The 16,794-nt window shown below is 35.2% G+C and overlaps 1 protein-coding gene across 1 annotated transcript in view; it reads right to left on the bottom strand.

Moving 5' to 3' along the window:
* Positions 1 to 16,794, bottom strand: part of gfra2b (GDNF family receptor alpha 2b) — an 83,256-nt gene that overhangs the window by 41,454 nt on the left and 25,008 nt on the right. The window contains exon 3 of the mRNA XM_067398079.1: positions 16,269 to 16,346. Coding sequence (XP_067254180.1) covers positions 16,269 to 16,346 — 78 coding nt within the window. The remainder of the gene's footprint in view (positions 1 to 16,268; positions 16,347 to 16,794) is intronic.

Genomic DNA, 16,794 nt, shown 5'->3' with positions numbered 1-16,794 from the left:
AACATATTTAAATCAGTTCATGTGAGCACAGTGGTTCTACATTAATTTTATAAAGCGACAAGAATATTTTTGTTGCATGCACCAAAAAAACAAAATAACGACTTATTTAGTGATGGCCGATTTCAAAACAATGATTCAGGAAGCATCGGATCATAAATGAATCAGTGTATCGAATCATGATTCAGATTGCGTGTCAAACTGCCAACGGCTGAAATCACGTGACTTTGGCGCTCCGAACAGCAGATTCGATACACTGATTCATTTATGCTCCGATGCTTCCTAAAGCAGTGTTTTGAAATCGGCCATCACTAAATAAGTCGTTATTTTGTTTTGTGGAGCACCAAAAATATTCTCGTCGCTTTATAATATTAATATTGAACCACTGTGCTCACATGAACTGATTTAAATAGTTTTTAGTACCTTTATGGATCTTGAGAGAGGAAGTTTCATTGCTCCCTATGCAGGCCTCACAGAGCCATCGGATTTTAACTAAAATATCTTAATTTGTGTTCTGAAGATGAATGAAGGTCTTACGGGTGTGGAACGGCATGAGGATAAATAATAAATGACAGAATTTTCATTTTTGGGTGAACTAACCCTTTAATAACTCACCCTCGTGTCGTTCTAAACTCTTAAGAATTTCGTTCATCTTCGGAACACAAATGAAGATCTTTTTTAGATTAAATCTGAGAGATGTCTGTTTCTCCATAGACTATATGCATGAATAATCATTAAAATATTGCAATATCGATTCAAACACACAAGTGATCTTATTCCTAAATGACAACAATTCCTGCAGTCTATTAAACCTTTAAAGTTACCGTCATGCTGGAATATGAATTTAAACCTGCTTTTGCACTGCCGCTGATCCAGAGAGCGCAGCGCTCATGTAAACTATATGAAACAACTTCACAAACAGTGATTTCAGCTGGCAGTATCACTATTCCTTTGTTGTAAATATATGAAAATATTGGGCTAACAGTTTATAGTCCGGATATAAACCAATGTTGTGGCATCCACAATCAAAATGAGTAAATTACTTTTGAAACTAACAGCCACGGCTCATTTGTATGGGCAGGGTCATCCAAACATAGACCTCTATACAAGCTGAAACAATAATAAATTGTAAATGTGTTCAGTGTTCGGCATTCTGCAACAAATATTTTTCAGATTTTCTAGAGTGTTTTAAGACGTAAAGTGAGCAGGATATTACAATTTAACGTATGGCTTCGGACAGCAGGTGTGTGTTATGATACTTATAAGCGGGCAGCCGGTCTTGGAGCCCTCCCCAGCTTTACAGCGACCCACAATTTTCCAATGTAAATCTGTGGCGAAAAATGGAACTGCAGTGTGCTGTAATTGTGAGCCATTTGGGCAGATTTCAGGCTGTCCCGCTTATTTTCATGTTAGCTAGCATGAACCTCAATCCAGTCCAGACTAAGACGATATCAATCCGCTTCAGCTATGTGTGTATTAGTCTGCATCAGGTCAGTAACTAGTTGACATCATTAGTACATATGTGGACTAGCGTATAAAATTAATAAAAAGTATCTATAAATCCTTTAGTTCCTTTAGCTTTTGTGAATAGCTTTAAGTTTTATATAGTACTGTTGTGTTTGTTTTATGTTTGGAAAGAGAACAGACATGACTTTCTTTTCCTCACTGGAATTCCTCCACAACTTCTTTTTATTAAACTTTCAAAAATGCATTCAACAGCACGTTCTTGACACATTTCACAAATTTTATTAGTATAAATTGAGACACAACAATAATTTAAATAAAAAGAAACAAAACAAATGAACTAAAAATTAAATGTCATCACAAACATTAAATTCTTTTAGCAAAGATGCAGTTCTTTGGGCTTTTCAATTAAAAAAAAAAAAAAAACGTTACAAATTCTAAATAGACATACTATGCCGTACTATGGGTGCAGCAGGCACAATGATATTACACATCGCCTGTGACCCCCTGCTTGCACAGGTTATTTGTGAGAGACGCTGTGTAATATCATTGCGCCTGCTGCAGCCATGGTACGGTAGCAAAGTTCCTTGATTATTACGCCTGAATGAGAGTATAGTTCCTAGCCATACCAGCCTAGAAAATCGCAACTTTTCATTTTCCGTTGGTCTTAGTACACAATGTAACTACAGAAGAGCCAAGTTTTAAATAGGAAAAATATTGAAACTCTTTGGTCATTTTTGAGTGAGATGCTAACAGTCTAATCAGATTCAATGAACTACGCTAAGCTATGCTAAAAGTGGTACCGCCAGACCCGGAGATCGGCTGAATGGATTTCAAAACGGTAAAACTCAACTGTTTAACTCTAGAGGAGTTGGAAAATGAGCCTATTTTCAAAAAAAGTGGAGTGTTCCTTTAAGCTATCATAAATTAGCACTAAAACCCAGAATCTGCCCTACCTAAATTTATGGTCAGGAGCCGCTGTGGGAAACTATGTTATGCTTGATAAAGATTGTATCTAGGCCTAATGATGAAATATATGATATATTAATGAATATATGATAAATACAATATATTAATGATTGAAACAAATGATCCAGTGAGCAAAGTTCTATAAACCATGCCCCTGTACCCCCCGGGCCCCTCCTTCTTTTGGTATGTTCCGCGATCTATGCGCAGAAGTGTTTGAATTTGAAAGCGTTTTGAAAGCAGGAGCAGGCGTCTATCGCAGACCAGTCCGGTGATAGACGCCTGCTTTCAAACACTCCCGGGTGTATGTGTGTAAGCGCTCAGTGAAGAGCATCACTGATGACTATTTACAACGTTTTTGAAGTGTTGATCACTGAAGCCAATCACAGACATATCTGATGAGCCGTGAACACAATGGCCAATCAGAGATGTTTAAGAATCTGCTCAAAAGCGCTAAAAGCATCACGTTTTTAAATATTAGTACTTTTGACAACTCTAGTATGAACTACTGTTCAAAACTTTGGGATCAGCAAGTCTCTCGTGCACGCTGTAATATTGTGAAATATTATTACAATTTAAAATAACTGTTCTATTTTAATTTATTTTAAAATACAAATTAAATGTATTCCTGTGAAGGCAAAGCTACATTTTCAGCATCTTTACTCCAGTCTTCATTGTCACATGATCCTTCAGAAATCATTCTGATATGCTGATATCATGCTCAAGAAACATTTCTGATTATTATCAATGTTGAAAACAGTTGTGATGCTTAATATTTTTTGTGAAAACAATGATACAATTTTTTGAAGATTCTTTGAAGAGTGTATTATTATTATTATCAGTGTTGAAAACACTGAAATTTAAAAGTTTTGCAACAATATAAATTACTTTACCGTCTTGTTTGATTAATTTAATGTGTAGGCCTACTTAAAGTATTAGTCTCTATAAAAAATAAATAAAAATTCCAATTCTTGCATTGACATTGCGTATTTTGACTAAATACTTCCCGCTCAACATAATGACCGAGCACTGGCATTAGGATAAACGGGAACACTAATGGATAGCTTCCTCTGGCTATTATAGACTTCCTTAGATCTCCTGATCATGCTGACTTTGAATTTTTCAAAGAACTAAATTTGAGATTCTTACATAGACTCTCTCTTTCTTTCTACATCTGAAGAGTTCATTTGCAAAAACCGATAAACGCCATTTTTAAAAAAAATGAACTAAGTGCTGTGCATTATTCTCCATATATAGCACGTTCTGTACCCTAAATCCATTTTGTCAGAAGAGCCGGTTTTGCCCACTTTCAGGCATCGCAAGTTCACGTTTTACAGCAGAAGCCGACAAGCGCCCTTGTTTGTGTACAGACAGAAACCGATAAGTCCGTTTTAGCGAATCAGCGCGCAGTATTCAGGTCAGGTGACAAGGCTTCTAGTCACTTCAAAAAGATGCGCTAGCTGAGGAAAGTTTTATCAAAGCTCACTAAAAGTGATCGAGGATTTATGATTTCGACTCCTGTAAGTCCTTGTACACCATACACGACTTACATGCTGAAAAATTGGTTGTCCTTTTGCTTGTGTGTGTGTGTGTGTGCGCGCGCACGTGCGTGTGTGGATGAGTGCGTGTGTGTGTACTTGTGTGCCGATCTGTGTGTGTGTGTGTGTGTGTGTGTTTGAGAGAGAGAGAGAGAGCGTGTGCGTGTGTGTGTGTGTGTGTGTGTGTGTGTGTGTGTGTGTGTGACGATGTGTTTGTTTGTGTGTGTGTGTGTGTGTGTGTGTGTGTGTGTGTGTGTGTGTGTGTGTGTGTGTGTGTGTGTGTGTGTGCGCGCGTGGGTGGGTGGGTGTGTGTGTGCGTTTGTGTGCACATGTGTGTTTGAGAGTGTTTTAAATGCAATTACTTGGGTTTTGTTTAACTATGAAACATGAAATGTGGAGTTATCTGCTTTTGCCAAAAAAACGACTGTTGGAGTTATCTGCTTTTGCTAAAAAACAAACTTTTAATATATATATAAAACATACTTTCAATGAATTTTATTTTTTTAATTTACCTGTATTTTTTAGAGTTATCATTTCTTAATCAAAACAGCCCAACTGCAGTTTGATTGTTATTACTTGAAATGCACAATAAAAAAAACATGATTTGTGAGAATTCATAAAAATGTTTTTGCAAATAAACTCTTCATATATATCCCTACTATCATACACCTGAAACTGTCTTTTCTGTTATCCATCATCCTCACCAGAAAACAGTTCAGTAAAATCTGATTATCATGCATCCAGCACCTGGCTAAAATAAAAATTAATCCATGCTCCTCACAACCTTGTCTTGCTTTCAAATCCGCTGGCAATTGCAAAGCATAAACTCTCTTTCAACATCACTCCCATCTTAGCTGGCTGTTCCACACTAATCAATTGGAAACACTCATCGAAAACATCCTTTAATGTTGCACTGCTCTCTCTAGTGTGGCTATTTTTTTTTTTTTCCCAAAAAAGTCCCTTTCTATTATCCTCTTATCTCCCCTTCCTGTCTTGAGAATCTATAATACCCAGGTTCAATGAAAATTCTTCGGTTTAAAGAACCAAGCAGATGTGAGCGGTCATCTGTTCACTGACGAATGAACAAGAGAGCCATGTAACAAGATGTCTGATTATTTTTATGTTATGAGTGCTTTTCCAGTTCTGCTTTTGTAGCAAAACGTGTGCTCGGAGGTGTGTGGTTTTGGTCCTGATATTCATCTTATCTCATGTCAGAGGGAAAGGGGTCCCTAACAAATCTTCAAGGAGAGCCAGCTTACGGGGGCTTCGCCAGAGAGGGAAGGGAATTATAGAAGAAAAATGTTTGATTTTGTTTTGGCTTCAGCTCTGAGTGGAGAAAATCTGCTGATTTTAGACTGTATCTTGCAAATCTGCATTTGACTTGCCTTTAAAACTGTAAATTGAAGCAACTAGTCATATTTAGGGTAGTGTAAAATGTAAAATTTTGTTAAGTCAATTTTGGGATCATAAATCTAGTATCATCTGAATCAGCAGGTTCTTTTGTGTATTTTGATATATAACATCTGCACAGGCATTTTAACTACATTGAAAACAAATAAAAATTATGTCAGCGCAAACAGGGAGGGTTGTAATACAATTTTAGTAGTACTATTTGCAATCTGATGTTGCTGGTGATGCTATCTTTAAGGGGTCCCTTTTTTACCAGATGTAATATGATTCTCAGGTGTCCCCAGAATGTGTCGGGGAAGTTTCAGCTCAAAATACCCTATAGAGGGTATGTATTGACGTCACTTTCCCGACGAAAGCGCGCTCCCTCAGCTGGACTGAGTGGCAAAAGAACCTGCTGCGTGAATGGATTTAATGGAGGAAACTGCAAAAATGCGAGTAAAACTAACGAATTACACTAAAGGTTGGGCTCGAAAGTGTTTCTTACAACTTGTCAAATAAACCTAATCCATGGATACTGACATGCAGCCAGGAGTCGTGTTTCCTGACATTTATATGTGCCTGGTTTCGATGGCGGGGAAATACATAAAGCAAATCTGCCTGTGAATACTTTATATAACTACAATATAGGTAGGTTTAAATCCACGTAATCACTTATATCAATGTTATATCATCATATTGTCCAGCCCTAAAACATATATAGTTTTATAGTAAAGTTTTTGTCAGTGTTGTTTATTTAAAAACACCCAATTATGCAGAATATAAGTTTAAATAAAGTTTAAATCCAAGTAATCACTTATCAATGTTATATATAGCCTATGTTCATATTGTCCAGCCCTAAAACTTGTATAGTTTTTGTCAGTGTTTATTTAAAAACACCAAATTATGCAGAATATAAGATAGTAAATATTTAATTGATCAGTTGTCAACACAATATATAACAATACAATATATACGGTATGATTTTACCTCAAAATCCAACAATTTGACACAATGATGACTGCAAATCCATGTTTCCCTGCTGGAGTCCAGCTGTTTCTGTGAATTGCAGTGATACATTTGCTTATTTTTTCTGTAGCTTTTGGTAGTCTTTAAATATATACCTCAGGTTTTTTGTCAAATCTATTTGTACAGTCAATCACAAAGCTCTTTCCCGTTTTGGAAGTGTTTTGTGTGTTTTTCGCAGCATTCACGCTGAAAACCAATGCCGCCGCTCAGTCTTTGTGCCACTCAGTGGACGCGGTCGACGATGACATCACATGCATACCCGCTATAGATCATTTACTATAGCATGCCCTAATTGCCCCTTTTTGTGTGGAAGCAAAAACACACTGTTTTCATGTGTATCTTTAAATGCAAATTAGCTGCTGCTCTCCGCCCCCTTTCCAGAAGAGTGCCTTTACAGCTCGTGCTTTGGATGCTTCGGTGTTGTGCCGAATTCTGACCTCCAGGTTATTAGGTTTAGGATTACGTGTGGGGCTGGGGTTAGGCAACTAAGTAGCAGGGGTAATAATTCAGCAGGAAGTTAAAATTCGGCACAACACCTAGAGTTTATGGAGACTCTTATATTCATTATTACAGCCAACAACATAACAGTTATAATGCTTATGTAGCTGAGACATTGTATCACTACAGCTGCTCTAGCTAGGATATAAATATGGCAGACTGTGTTGGCTCACTCAGAGCACGATCCATGCTAATAGGGCAGATATCACCATTAGTTGTGGGAGGGGCTTGCCCTAATGTGATGTCACATTAGGCAGAAAACTGGGACAGTTAATTTTGAGACAATATTTCTGATTTATGGAGATTATAAAAAATGGAGTAGGTAGATTGTTACTATTATAGGGTGGTTGTTTACACACACTGCAGACAAGCATTTATGTTCAAACATAATGAAAAGTAAATTTTGCATAATAGGTCCCCTTTCATGTCAAATTACTCAAATAGCATAAATGTGTGTATATTTTTACTCGAAGATGAGACAAGCAAATCAATGCAATAAATATGAGAATTTGTTCAACATTTCTGTATAGACTTGCCTTAAGGCACCTTAAGAAGTGAATAGTAATAATTTGAGCACTTATTCACGTGTTACATGTGCTTTTTATCGCCTTAAAAGAAGCTTAAGAAGTAAGGCACAATCTATGTGCATTATGCAAATATTCAAGGATCAGTGCTGCCCTGTGCATTCAGGTCACTTAGTAGATTATTAATACAAACACTATCTTGACTGTGCTTGTTGGTCCATGTATTTAGTCTTTTTATTCTTGGAGAAAAGCTATTTAGAGGGTTCAGATTTGATTTCACAATCCTGTAAATGAGTGTTTCTTCAATTACAAGCACATTTATGTCCCAGGGGTTGACTTTTATAAAAACAAACACCTTTCTGCTTTTTGTTAAATGAAAGTCACATTGAAATTGCATTTCACCGGGATTTTCTTCCATATTTTTGCTACTCCTAAGCCTCCTAGACCCAGACTTTTGATCTTAAAATAAGAAAATACATCACAAGATTTTAATTAGTAGTAATATTTTAAAATTATGATCATCAAAGAGAAATAAACCAACCATTTTCATATCACTTTTATTTTTGTATTATTTATATACTATTATAGTATTTCAATTAGCTTTTTATAGATTTTTATTTTTTCCGTTTTAATGTTGTTTTAAATTTTGTCACATGCTTTTGCCATTTACATTAGTTTTTGTTTCATATTATGTGAAAATTATTTATATAATGTATATAACAATTTAAAACTCACATTGGGCTATGACAATCTCTATCAAAACAACAATTTTTCCTTTTTTTCTTCTTTTTTTGAGAAGTTAGCATACTCATTTTACCAATTGTGTGTGAAGAACCTAAGAAGAAATATGCAGAAAAATGCAGGTACATACAGTATCAGTATTTTGTAGCTTTTATTTTCCAATCAGGCTGCAAAAAGTGTAAACATATTATTTAATTGTGTGTATTTAGGATAGATCAAATAATATCTATGGAAGCTGCACTGTCATAATAACAATAATGTTTTATTTATATAGCACCTTTCCAGTGCTCAATAATGCTTTACATTATAGTTGCACTTGAAAAGAATAAAACCAAAGCAATAAACAAAAATGGCAATCAATAGCAAAGTGAAAAAACAGAATGAAGAACAATGAGAAACAGAACACACAATGCAAACAAAAACATAAAAAACAAAACAGATGGAAATAACTTACAACTGATAACATTCGGAGAACAGATGGGTTTAGAGTAATGATTTAAATTCAGAGATATTATTGACACAGCAGAGTGATTGGGGGAGAGAATTTGATAAGCTTGGTTGCAGCAACGCTGAGTGATCTACCCCCATTGAAACGAGGTGATACTGAGAAGGGCAGAATTGGAAGAGCTTAATGAGCGAGTTGGAGTGTAAGGGAGGAGCAATTCACAAAGATACAGGGGAGCGAGGTTGTGCAAAGATGAGTAGGAGAATTTTGTATTTAATATGATATACAACCAGAAGCCAGTGGAGTTTGAACAAAATTGGGGTGTGAGTATTCTGGCAGGAGAGTTTTGAATATTGTAGTCTGGAGATGGAGCTGGGCCGGGTTTCCCAATAACAATGTATCTTAGCTCCTAAGAACGCTTTCTACGAGTGAGGTTACAAACGCTCACTGCAATTCCACGTGCGTTTCCCAAAAATGCACTTAACATGAACGCACGAGAACGCGTTCTACGAGTCGCTGTCCGTTTCTCAAGTGCTGAAATATTACCTTATAGAATCGTATCCTTTAACGTTTAACCTAATAATCTTCATCTGATATGGATTATAAAAAAATAAATAAAGATACCTTTCAAAAAGATTAAATTAATGTTCTTCTGGAGGAGGTAGAGTGAAACAAAGATGTAATTTTCAGAAGATTTCTTTAAATTATACATAGGCTATATATATATATATATATATATATATATATATATATATATATATATATATATACAGTGTGTGTGTGTGTGTGTGTGTGTGTGTGTGTGTGTGTGTGTGCGTGTGCTGTGTGTGTGTATATGTGTGTGTGTGTGTGTGTGTGTGTGTGTGTGTGTGTGTGTGTGTGTGTGTGTGTGTGTGTGTGTGTGTGTGTGTGAAATCAATCAAACTATGATTCAATGTTTTTGATGAACCACCCAAGGCCTAAGGCCCTATGAAATAGTTCTTCCAAGTGTTTCTGAAGTGACTGACTTATTTTTTACAACTATAAACTAAATTTTAAAACATAAACATGCAAGTTTAGATATTAATAGGCCTATATCAAGGGTATATATTAAGGGTGACAGTAGCAAAAATTATGTACTTCATCTAGCCAATTTCTACAGGTATACAGACAAAATTTTTATTGCAGACATGTTTTATCAGCACTATTCTACATATTTATGACATCATGTGTATTTTTACTTTTTTATTTTCTTCCCTTTTCTTTTGCATTATTTCATTTACAAATTAATTTAAACAAAAAAAAGTATAAGAGAAATACAGTCAAAACCTTAGCTATGTTATACACATTGCACTTGAATAGGTGGGGCTCGGAACCCTTCCCCACTTCCAAGGTGGGGAATGGCAGAAAAAGTTTGAGAAACACTGGTGTAGACACCGGATTATGACATTGTGTTCCAAAAATGTTTAAAGTGCCCCTATTTTGCTATTTTAAAGGTTCCTAATTTTTGTTTTGGAGGTCCTACAATACGTTTGCATGCAGGTCAAAAAACACTTTAATTTTCGCATAATATACATTGCAGTGTTAATTTTGTTAACGAAAACTATGACGAAAAATATTTGTTGACAACCTTTTTTCCATGATTCAGACTAGACGATGAGAGATGACACCAATGTCATTTAACGATAACATGACTAAAACAACACATTCAATATCGTTTACAAAAAAAAAAGATGAGTCCGAAATGTGGCTAAAAGACTAAAAACTTTACCAAAATCACTCTTTTGAAATCACTCTTTGTTTTTGTCGAATAAAGGAGACAAAACATTACAGACTGTTTTTACGAGCATCCATGATTATGGTTGCCAGATTTCCAGGATTTAAACCCTCAGAGCTTTACTGTTAAAAGAATACGTTTTACTTAATCTTTGCAATCTGGCAACCACGCACACGCGCTCTCTCTACACTGAGGAAAAATAAGCGTGGATGATCTGAAAACACTAACAAGTAAGCTGGAGTTTTGCGATCTTCATTTGAGATTTTCTACTTTAATTAAAGTGTCATTCAGTCGGTCTATATTGCGCTGCTCATTTTCTGACTAAATCTGCGACCATATTGTAGGCTAATATCCAGCAGAGGTTTTCAAACTGACGTACGTTACATGAATAAAATGCTGAGTTTTGCCGTACATTTCATTCTTCTCCACCTTAAAATAACATAAAAACTGGGCATGTGTTTCTAGCAGGTAAAATGCCGCAAATACACGACAATCAAATGACCTCATCTTTCGCGGTCAAAACCTGCATCCACGCCAGCAAATCGCGCTACATAGTGCTGTTCTAATCAATATAACGTTACCTTTGTAAAAGTGGGGATTTAGCACTTATTAACATGGAGAACAAATAGACATAGACTGCATATAGATTTAAGATTAAAACTCTCTTCGATAAAAAACATACCCTTCTGTGAGTTATTGTTTTTAATGTTGATCATTATATGAGTAAGAATGCAATATCCACACAATTTCAAATGTGACATTTTATAAAACACTTCAACAAACTAAAGGGTAATATTTAGTGACGTACATTTTAAACAGTATTGTCAGTATTTTTGCTCTATTTTGCAAAAAAAGCCACAGCAGAACTGCAGCACACAAGCTGTTTTGTGAACAAATCTGCGACTTTGAACGAATCGTTAATGATTCAATGATCCATTCATAAATACAGCCACTTGCTTTGATACTGAAAGAATGAATGACTTGATGATTCACTCATAAAAACAGTGAATAAGACTTGACAAAAAACTAAACTAAAATATGAAAGACAAAAATCAACTCAACTAAACTCAATTTTTATTTATAAAGCACTTTCAAAACCATTAAAATGGACCAAAATGCTGTCCATAAATAGTAGATTATAAAATTGATATAAACATAAAATAACAACCAAACATAACACCAAGAAAATCATGCCATCAGTCACTCACAGTTCTCAGACTTAATCAAACTCCAAAAGCTTGATAAAATAAGTTGGTCTTCAAGTCCTTTTTAAAGATCTCCATGTTTGACGAGGATTTTATAGATAATGGTAGCACATTCCAGAGTGCAGGAGCCGCAACAGAAAAAGCACGGTCTCCACTACGCCTCAATCAAGACCGTGGGATGGTTAAGAGCATACTCTGAGAAGATGACGTTGAGACTGGTAAGGAATTAACAAGTCTTTTAAATAGTCAGGAGCCTGATCATGCAATGCTTTATAGACAAACATTAACACATTGTTTTGTATTCTGTAGGAGGAAATGTTATATTTTCATATATTTTAGTAAAAAATGACTAAAATGCGACTCAATGTGAATAAAATGTGACTAAGACTAAGGAACATTTTCGTCTGAAGATAAAGACTAAGATTAAAGACTGCCAAAGTTAACACTGATACACTGTACATCACCTCATTTCTCAAAGAGTCTGAAAATGGATCATTTGAAGATTCAGTCCCTCTAAACCCCTCCTTTCCATGAGCCTATTCTGCTGTGATTGGTCAGATGGCCCAGTCTGCTGTGGTTGTTTTACTGTGCTCTGATTGGTCAGATGGCCCAGTCTGCTATGATTGTCTACTCTGCTCTGATTGGTCAGATGGCCCAATCTGTTGTGATTGGTCAACAGCTTACAGCGCATGTCAGAAACTAAACAATTTTTACCATATCTAAATTTCAGCTCCAGAGACTTTCTCAGCATCTGATACCCATGAAGAAGAACAATGGTGTTGGTTTTTCCACATCAGTTCGAGGCCTAGTGCAGAAGTGGATTCAAACCATTGAAAAAAGTGTCTTCTCGACATGTCAACAACACAAACTAAACTCTTCCAAGCCTCAGCTACAACTACAGTGTTTGAGGGTATGGGTGTTGTTCATGGGCAGCCAGTGAAGACCATAGGCAGGCATTTTTTTTCATTGTTAAGTATGAAAAAGGAAGTGAGGCTGGATTTGTTGATGACACCTTTTAGCAGTTCAGAATTGATTCTTTCTTAGCGGACAAAACATTAATTGATTGATTTGAAATTAATTCTTTTCTTTTAGGGTCGTGCACTTTGATCTTTAAAACTTTGCAGACCTTTTACATTCACAAACAGCTATAGTCAAGGTCAAGTTTATTTATATAGCCCTTTAAAACAACATAAATGTTGACCAAAGTGCTGCACAACATACAAGATAAAACATTCAAAAAAGCATAATAGGGGTCATTTAAAATGTAATTTCCATCACAGAATATTATTTCAAATGTTAACTGCCGAAGAAGCACCCAAAGTAGTATAGGTATAAAAGAATTGACTCTGAATCTCTGAAACCTGTTTTGTTTATTTTCACGATTTACATTTGGTCCTGTGTATTTATTGTGTGGCAATATAAAATGGCAGCACAGCAAAACAGGTGTTAGACAAATACTGCAGAAATAATTGAAACTGTCATGCTCACAAAATATGTCCTTGCCTAAAACATATGAAAATATAAAATTTCCTCCTAGTGCATTTACTACCTTAAATGTCCCTGACATGCCAAATAATTCTCGATATTATTGCATATGTTGCCATCATGTGCCTGGATGTGGTTCTAAAGCACCTGCAGCCTGCAGAAATGGTTTTTCAGATGGCATCCTAGTCGCTCTTATATAAGGCTACAGATTACCTCTGCTGTGATTGAAAATATGAGAAACGTAAACAGTCAGGATTGGAAACAAAAATAGTTTTTTTTTTTTGTGGCTGCAGGGATAGCTTTTGTTAAAAGCCATCGGTGAGGTCGCAGTGTGTGTTTTATTTTCTATATGTATTCTGTTTACCTTTTTCACCTAAAGCCCTGCAAACTGGTTGCTGCCTCCCAACAAACCATATCCCTACAGCCCCAGCATATCATTGTGTAGCTGGTTTGTGAGAATGTAATATATTTGGATACGACAATGAAAAAGAAAGAAAAACTTGTTTGAGGTAAAACGTATGAATCATAGAAGCTGCTATTCAGTGCCATTCTCAAAGCTGCAATTATGATTAATAGAGAGTAATTTCATTCTCCTTGGTGGTCTTCTTGAATGGCCATCATGACTAATACACATAGTCCCATTTGCATTGTTTAAAATGAATTGAGGTTGTGCTTCACTGAATGGATGGTGACCGCTGCATAATTACTGTATAGCACATCATTTTCGTGGCTAAGAATACATCTGTTTGTTGGAATGCATTTGATTAATACTTTTGTGGGGGTTTTGTAATTACTTGGAAATGTGTTTATATAAAGATTGTTATTGTTAAAGAAAAAGTGATCAAAAGCATGTTAAACCAGGTAGCTATTTTTTATTTTATTTTTTTTTTTATGAAGTAAAGAACATGTTTATGAAGGAATTATGAATTTATTTGAAGTGTTTCATATGGAGACTTTCACATTTAGTCATTTACTGTATATAAGTTCTTCTGGCTAGAATTTGCTTTGATAAACCTACAAAACAGAAAACATTACTATAAAGAAAAATATTATGGCTGTCAAAAATTAAATAATTAAAAAGAATAATTCTTGCCATTTATTTATTTTTTCATTATAATACATTTTATTTTTATTTATTTTTATTTTATTATAGCTTTTATTTTTATATTTTTAGTTTTCATGTTGTTTTTTTAGTATGTGCTTTAGTCAATTTTTTTTTTCTGCTATTAAGGTTTAATTTATTTTTACTTCCGTTTTAGTTTTTATGGAGCCCTGCACATGATATGCGGACAAAAATATATATAAATTTTATTCATTTTCTCAATTAACTTGTTCATTTTATTCATTCTCTCATTTAATTTGTTCCATTGGGGAAAATTGTGGCCATGAATTAAGAATTATTTCCATGATTTGTTAATTTATTCCCTTGTTTTGGTAACAAAATAGTAAAATGTGTTGATGTATTAGTACAGTAAGTCATGGGAATGAGTTCTTAATTCGTGACCATGATATATATATATATATATATATATATATATATATATATATATATATATATATATATATATATATATATGTAGAATATGATCATGTAAGATATGTAAGATTTTTGCAGTAAAATATCCAAAAACCACTAGGCCAGTGATATATATTTTGTTCACTTGAGTACTTACAATTTCCCGAATGTTTCCAACTTTTTGTAAATCGTGAGAAAATTGCAATTTTAACCAAGGCTCCGGGAGGTGTGAGGAGTCGCCTGTCAATTGCGTCATACCCGCGTTACCCTCGGTTTCTGGTTTTATTTTGTAGAAACCATGGAAACACCAAAGACGCTTTAATATATTAGACATTTTAATAGACAAGGGAACAACTGCTTTGATATATTTATAGACAGAAAACTAATTTGTTATAGAGCTCAACACGTTTAGTCTTATTTAAATCAAATTTTCTTGATTTTTTGAGTACCATGCTTTACCATGCCTAAGAGAAAAACACTATTTTGTCAAGTAGCTAACATAGCATAATCAGATGTAGCTTTATTTTTAGTAACAGTAATACAGAATTTTCTCCATCATACAATACGTTTTAAAATGAATTGCATGCCATTTATCAACACAAGCCATCCAGCATTTATTAATGTGATATTCTAAAATCGATCTGTCTTACTGCAGTGTGCATCAAGCGTCTCAAAGCAGCCACCAAGCGAACGCACAGAGTAACCTTATAACATTTTCAACACACTCAAATGTATCTAATTTGATAAACAGAGCTGCGTTACCTCATACTCATGACCGGAAAAGCGGAAGCGGCGCCGGTGACTGTGGCATAATAAACGTTCCGCTGCTCGTGAAGCGTGTGTTGCGCATTTGCTCCAGCTCCTCGTTCAGCTCCCACAACACTCAGTCCTGCTCTGCTTCATACTACAGTAACATTAATAATCGCATCCATGAACATGATTTCTTCCCGAGTCCTATCCCTATTCTTTTGCACCGTCCGTTGAGGTGGAGACCACATGCCCCAAGATTCCGTGCTCAAACTTGGCGTCATCAAGCTACGCCTTTGTTTTGAATAGGCCTCTAGCGACCTCTTGCGGACAAAAATGCTACATACTGCACCTTTAATATGTGCTTTATAAGCACTAATAAACAGCCAATATACTAGTAATATGCATGCTAATAAGCAAGTAGTTAATAGTGAGAATTGAACTCTAAACTAAAGTGTTACCAAAGATAATAACCCTGACCCACAGTATTTATTTATGTAAAAATAAATTGTCATTGTATTAATGTCTATTTTAATTTGATTTAAAAGTAATGTTATTTATAGTAATATGAGTTAGGAACACATTTCAATATGAGTTAGGAACACAAATCAAACTTTGGCTAACTAGCTATCCTTGATCCTTGCTATGTTGAGTGTCACAGTCCCTATCAACCTTTTCAAATTCACAATTTTGATTCAGAAATGACTTTAGATGTGTGGACATTGACTTGATGATATGTAAGCTATCATTCTTTTCACCGTTGATTGGATAAAACTAGAGATTTCTATCATGTCGTTTGTGCTAATATAACACCACACTGCAAACTGAATGTCTATAGAAATCTATTAATCACACTTAAACTGTCTGAGAAAGAGTCTGAGAATGTATATGAATATAAAGGACAGTGCTATCCTTGAACATAGAAACTGGGCTTTCTGTAACCACTGAACAACACTGAGAAGTTAACTTACCAGAAATAATGGAGGCAAGTCGAAACTCATCAGAAAGATGCATTGGTTCATATGGGGAGGTCTCATAGAGTTCTTCTCCTTGAAAAAAATAGCATAGAAATATTAGATATTATTTGGGTTTCACAAGAATAAAATATCCTGGTAGGACATGGTGTACAGGTTAATTAATTGGTTTATAGTAATACATCTACATCTAGCAAAAGTTAAATGGATACAGTTGATAAAAATTCTTAATTCCTTAAAATGATATTTTCAAATGGCCTGACTCGTATAAACTCTAACAAGTACACACTCAAGTACACACTCTCTCAAGAATTACAGCTCAGCAGTCTTTTGTCCAGATTTGCACTGGCCAACAATCACAAATTAGCTCCCTGGTGCTGCATCCCATCGGCTGTGTCCAGAAAATCTGCTGTTTTCTAATCCAGGCCCTTGAGCTGTAGCCCACAAAAAAGTGCAACAAATCTGCTAACAGGTCCCAGTAGAGGTGCTAATATAACAATGAAAGCTGTGACACTAGACCTTC

This window comes from Chanodichthys erythropterus, chromosome 10 (genome assembly GCF_024489055.1).
Source record: "Chanodichthys erythropterus isolate Z2021 chromosome 10, ASM2448905v1, whole genome shotgun sequence".
NCBI classification, from domain to species: Eukaryota; Metazoa; Chordata; class Actinopteri; order Cypriniformes; family Xenocyprididae; genus Chanodichthys; species Chanodichthys erythropterus.
Note: the sequence above shows the minus strand (reverse complement) of the source record. Positions and strands in the feature narration are given on the sequence as shown.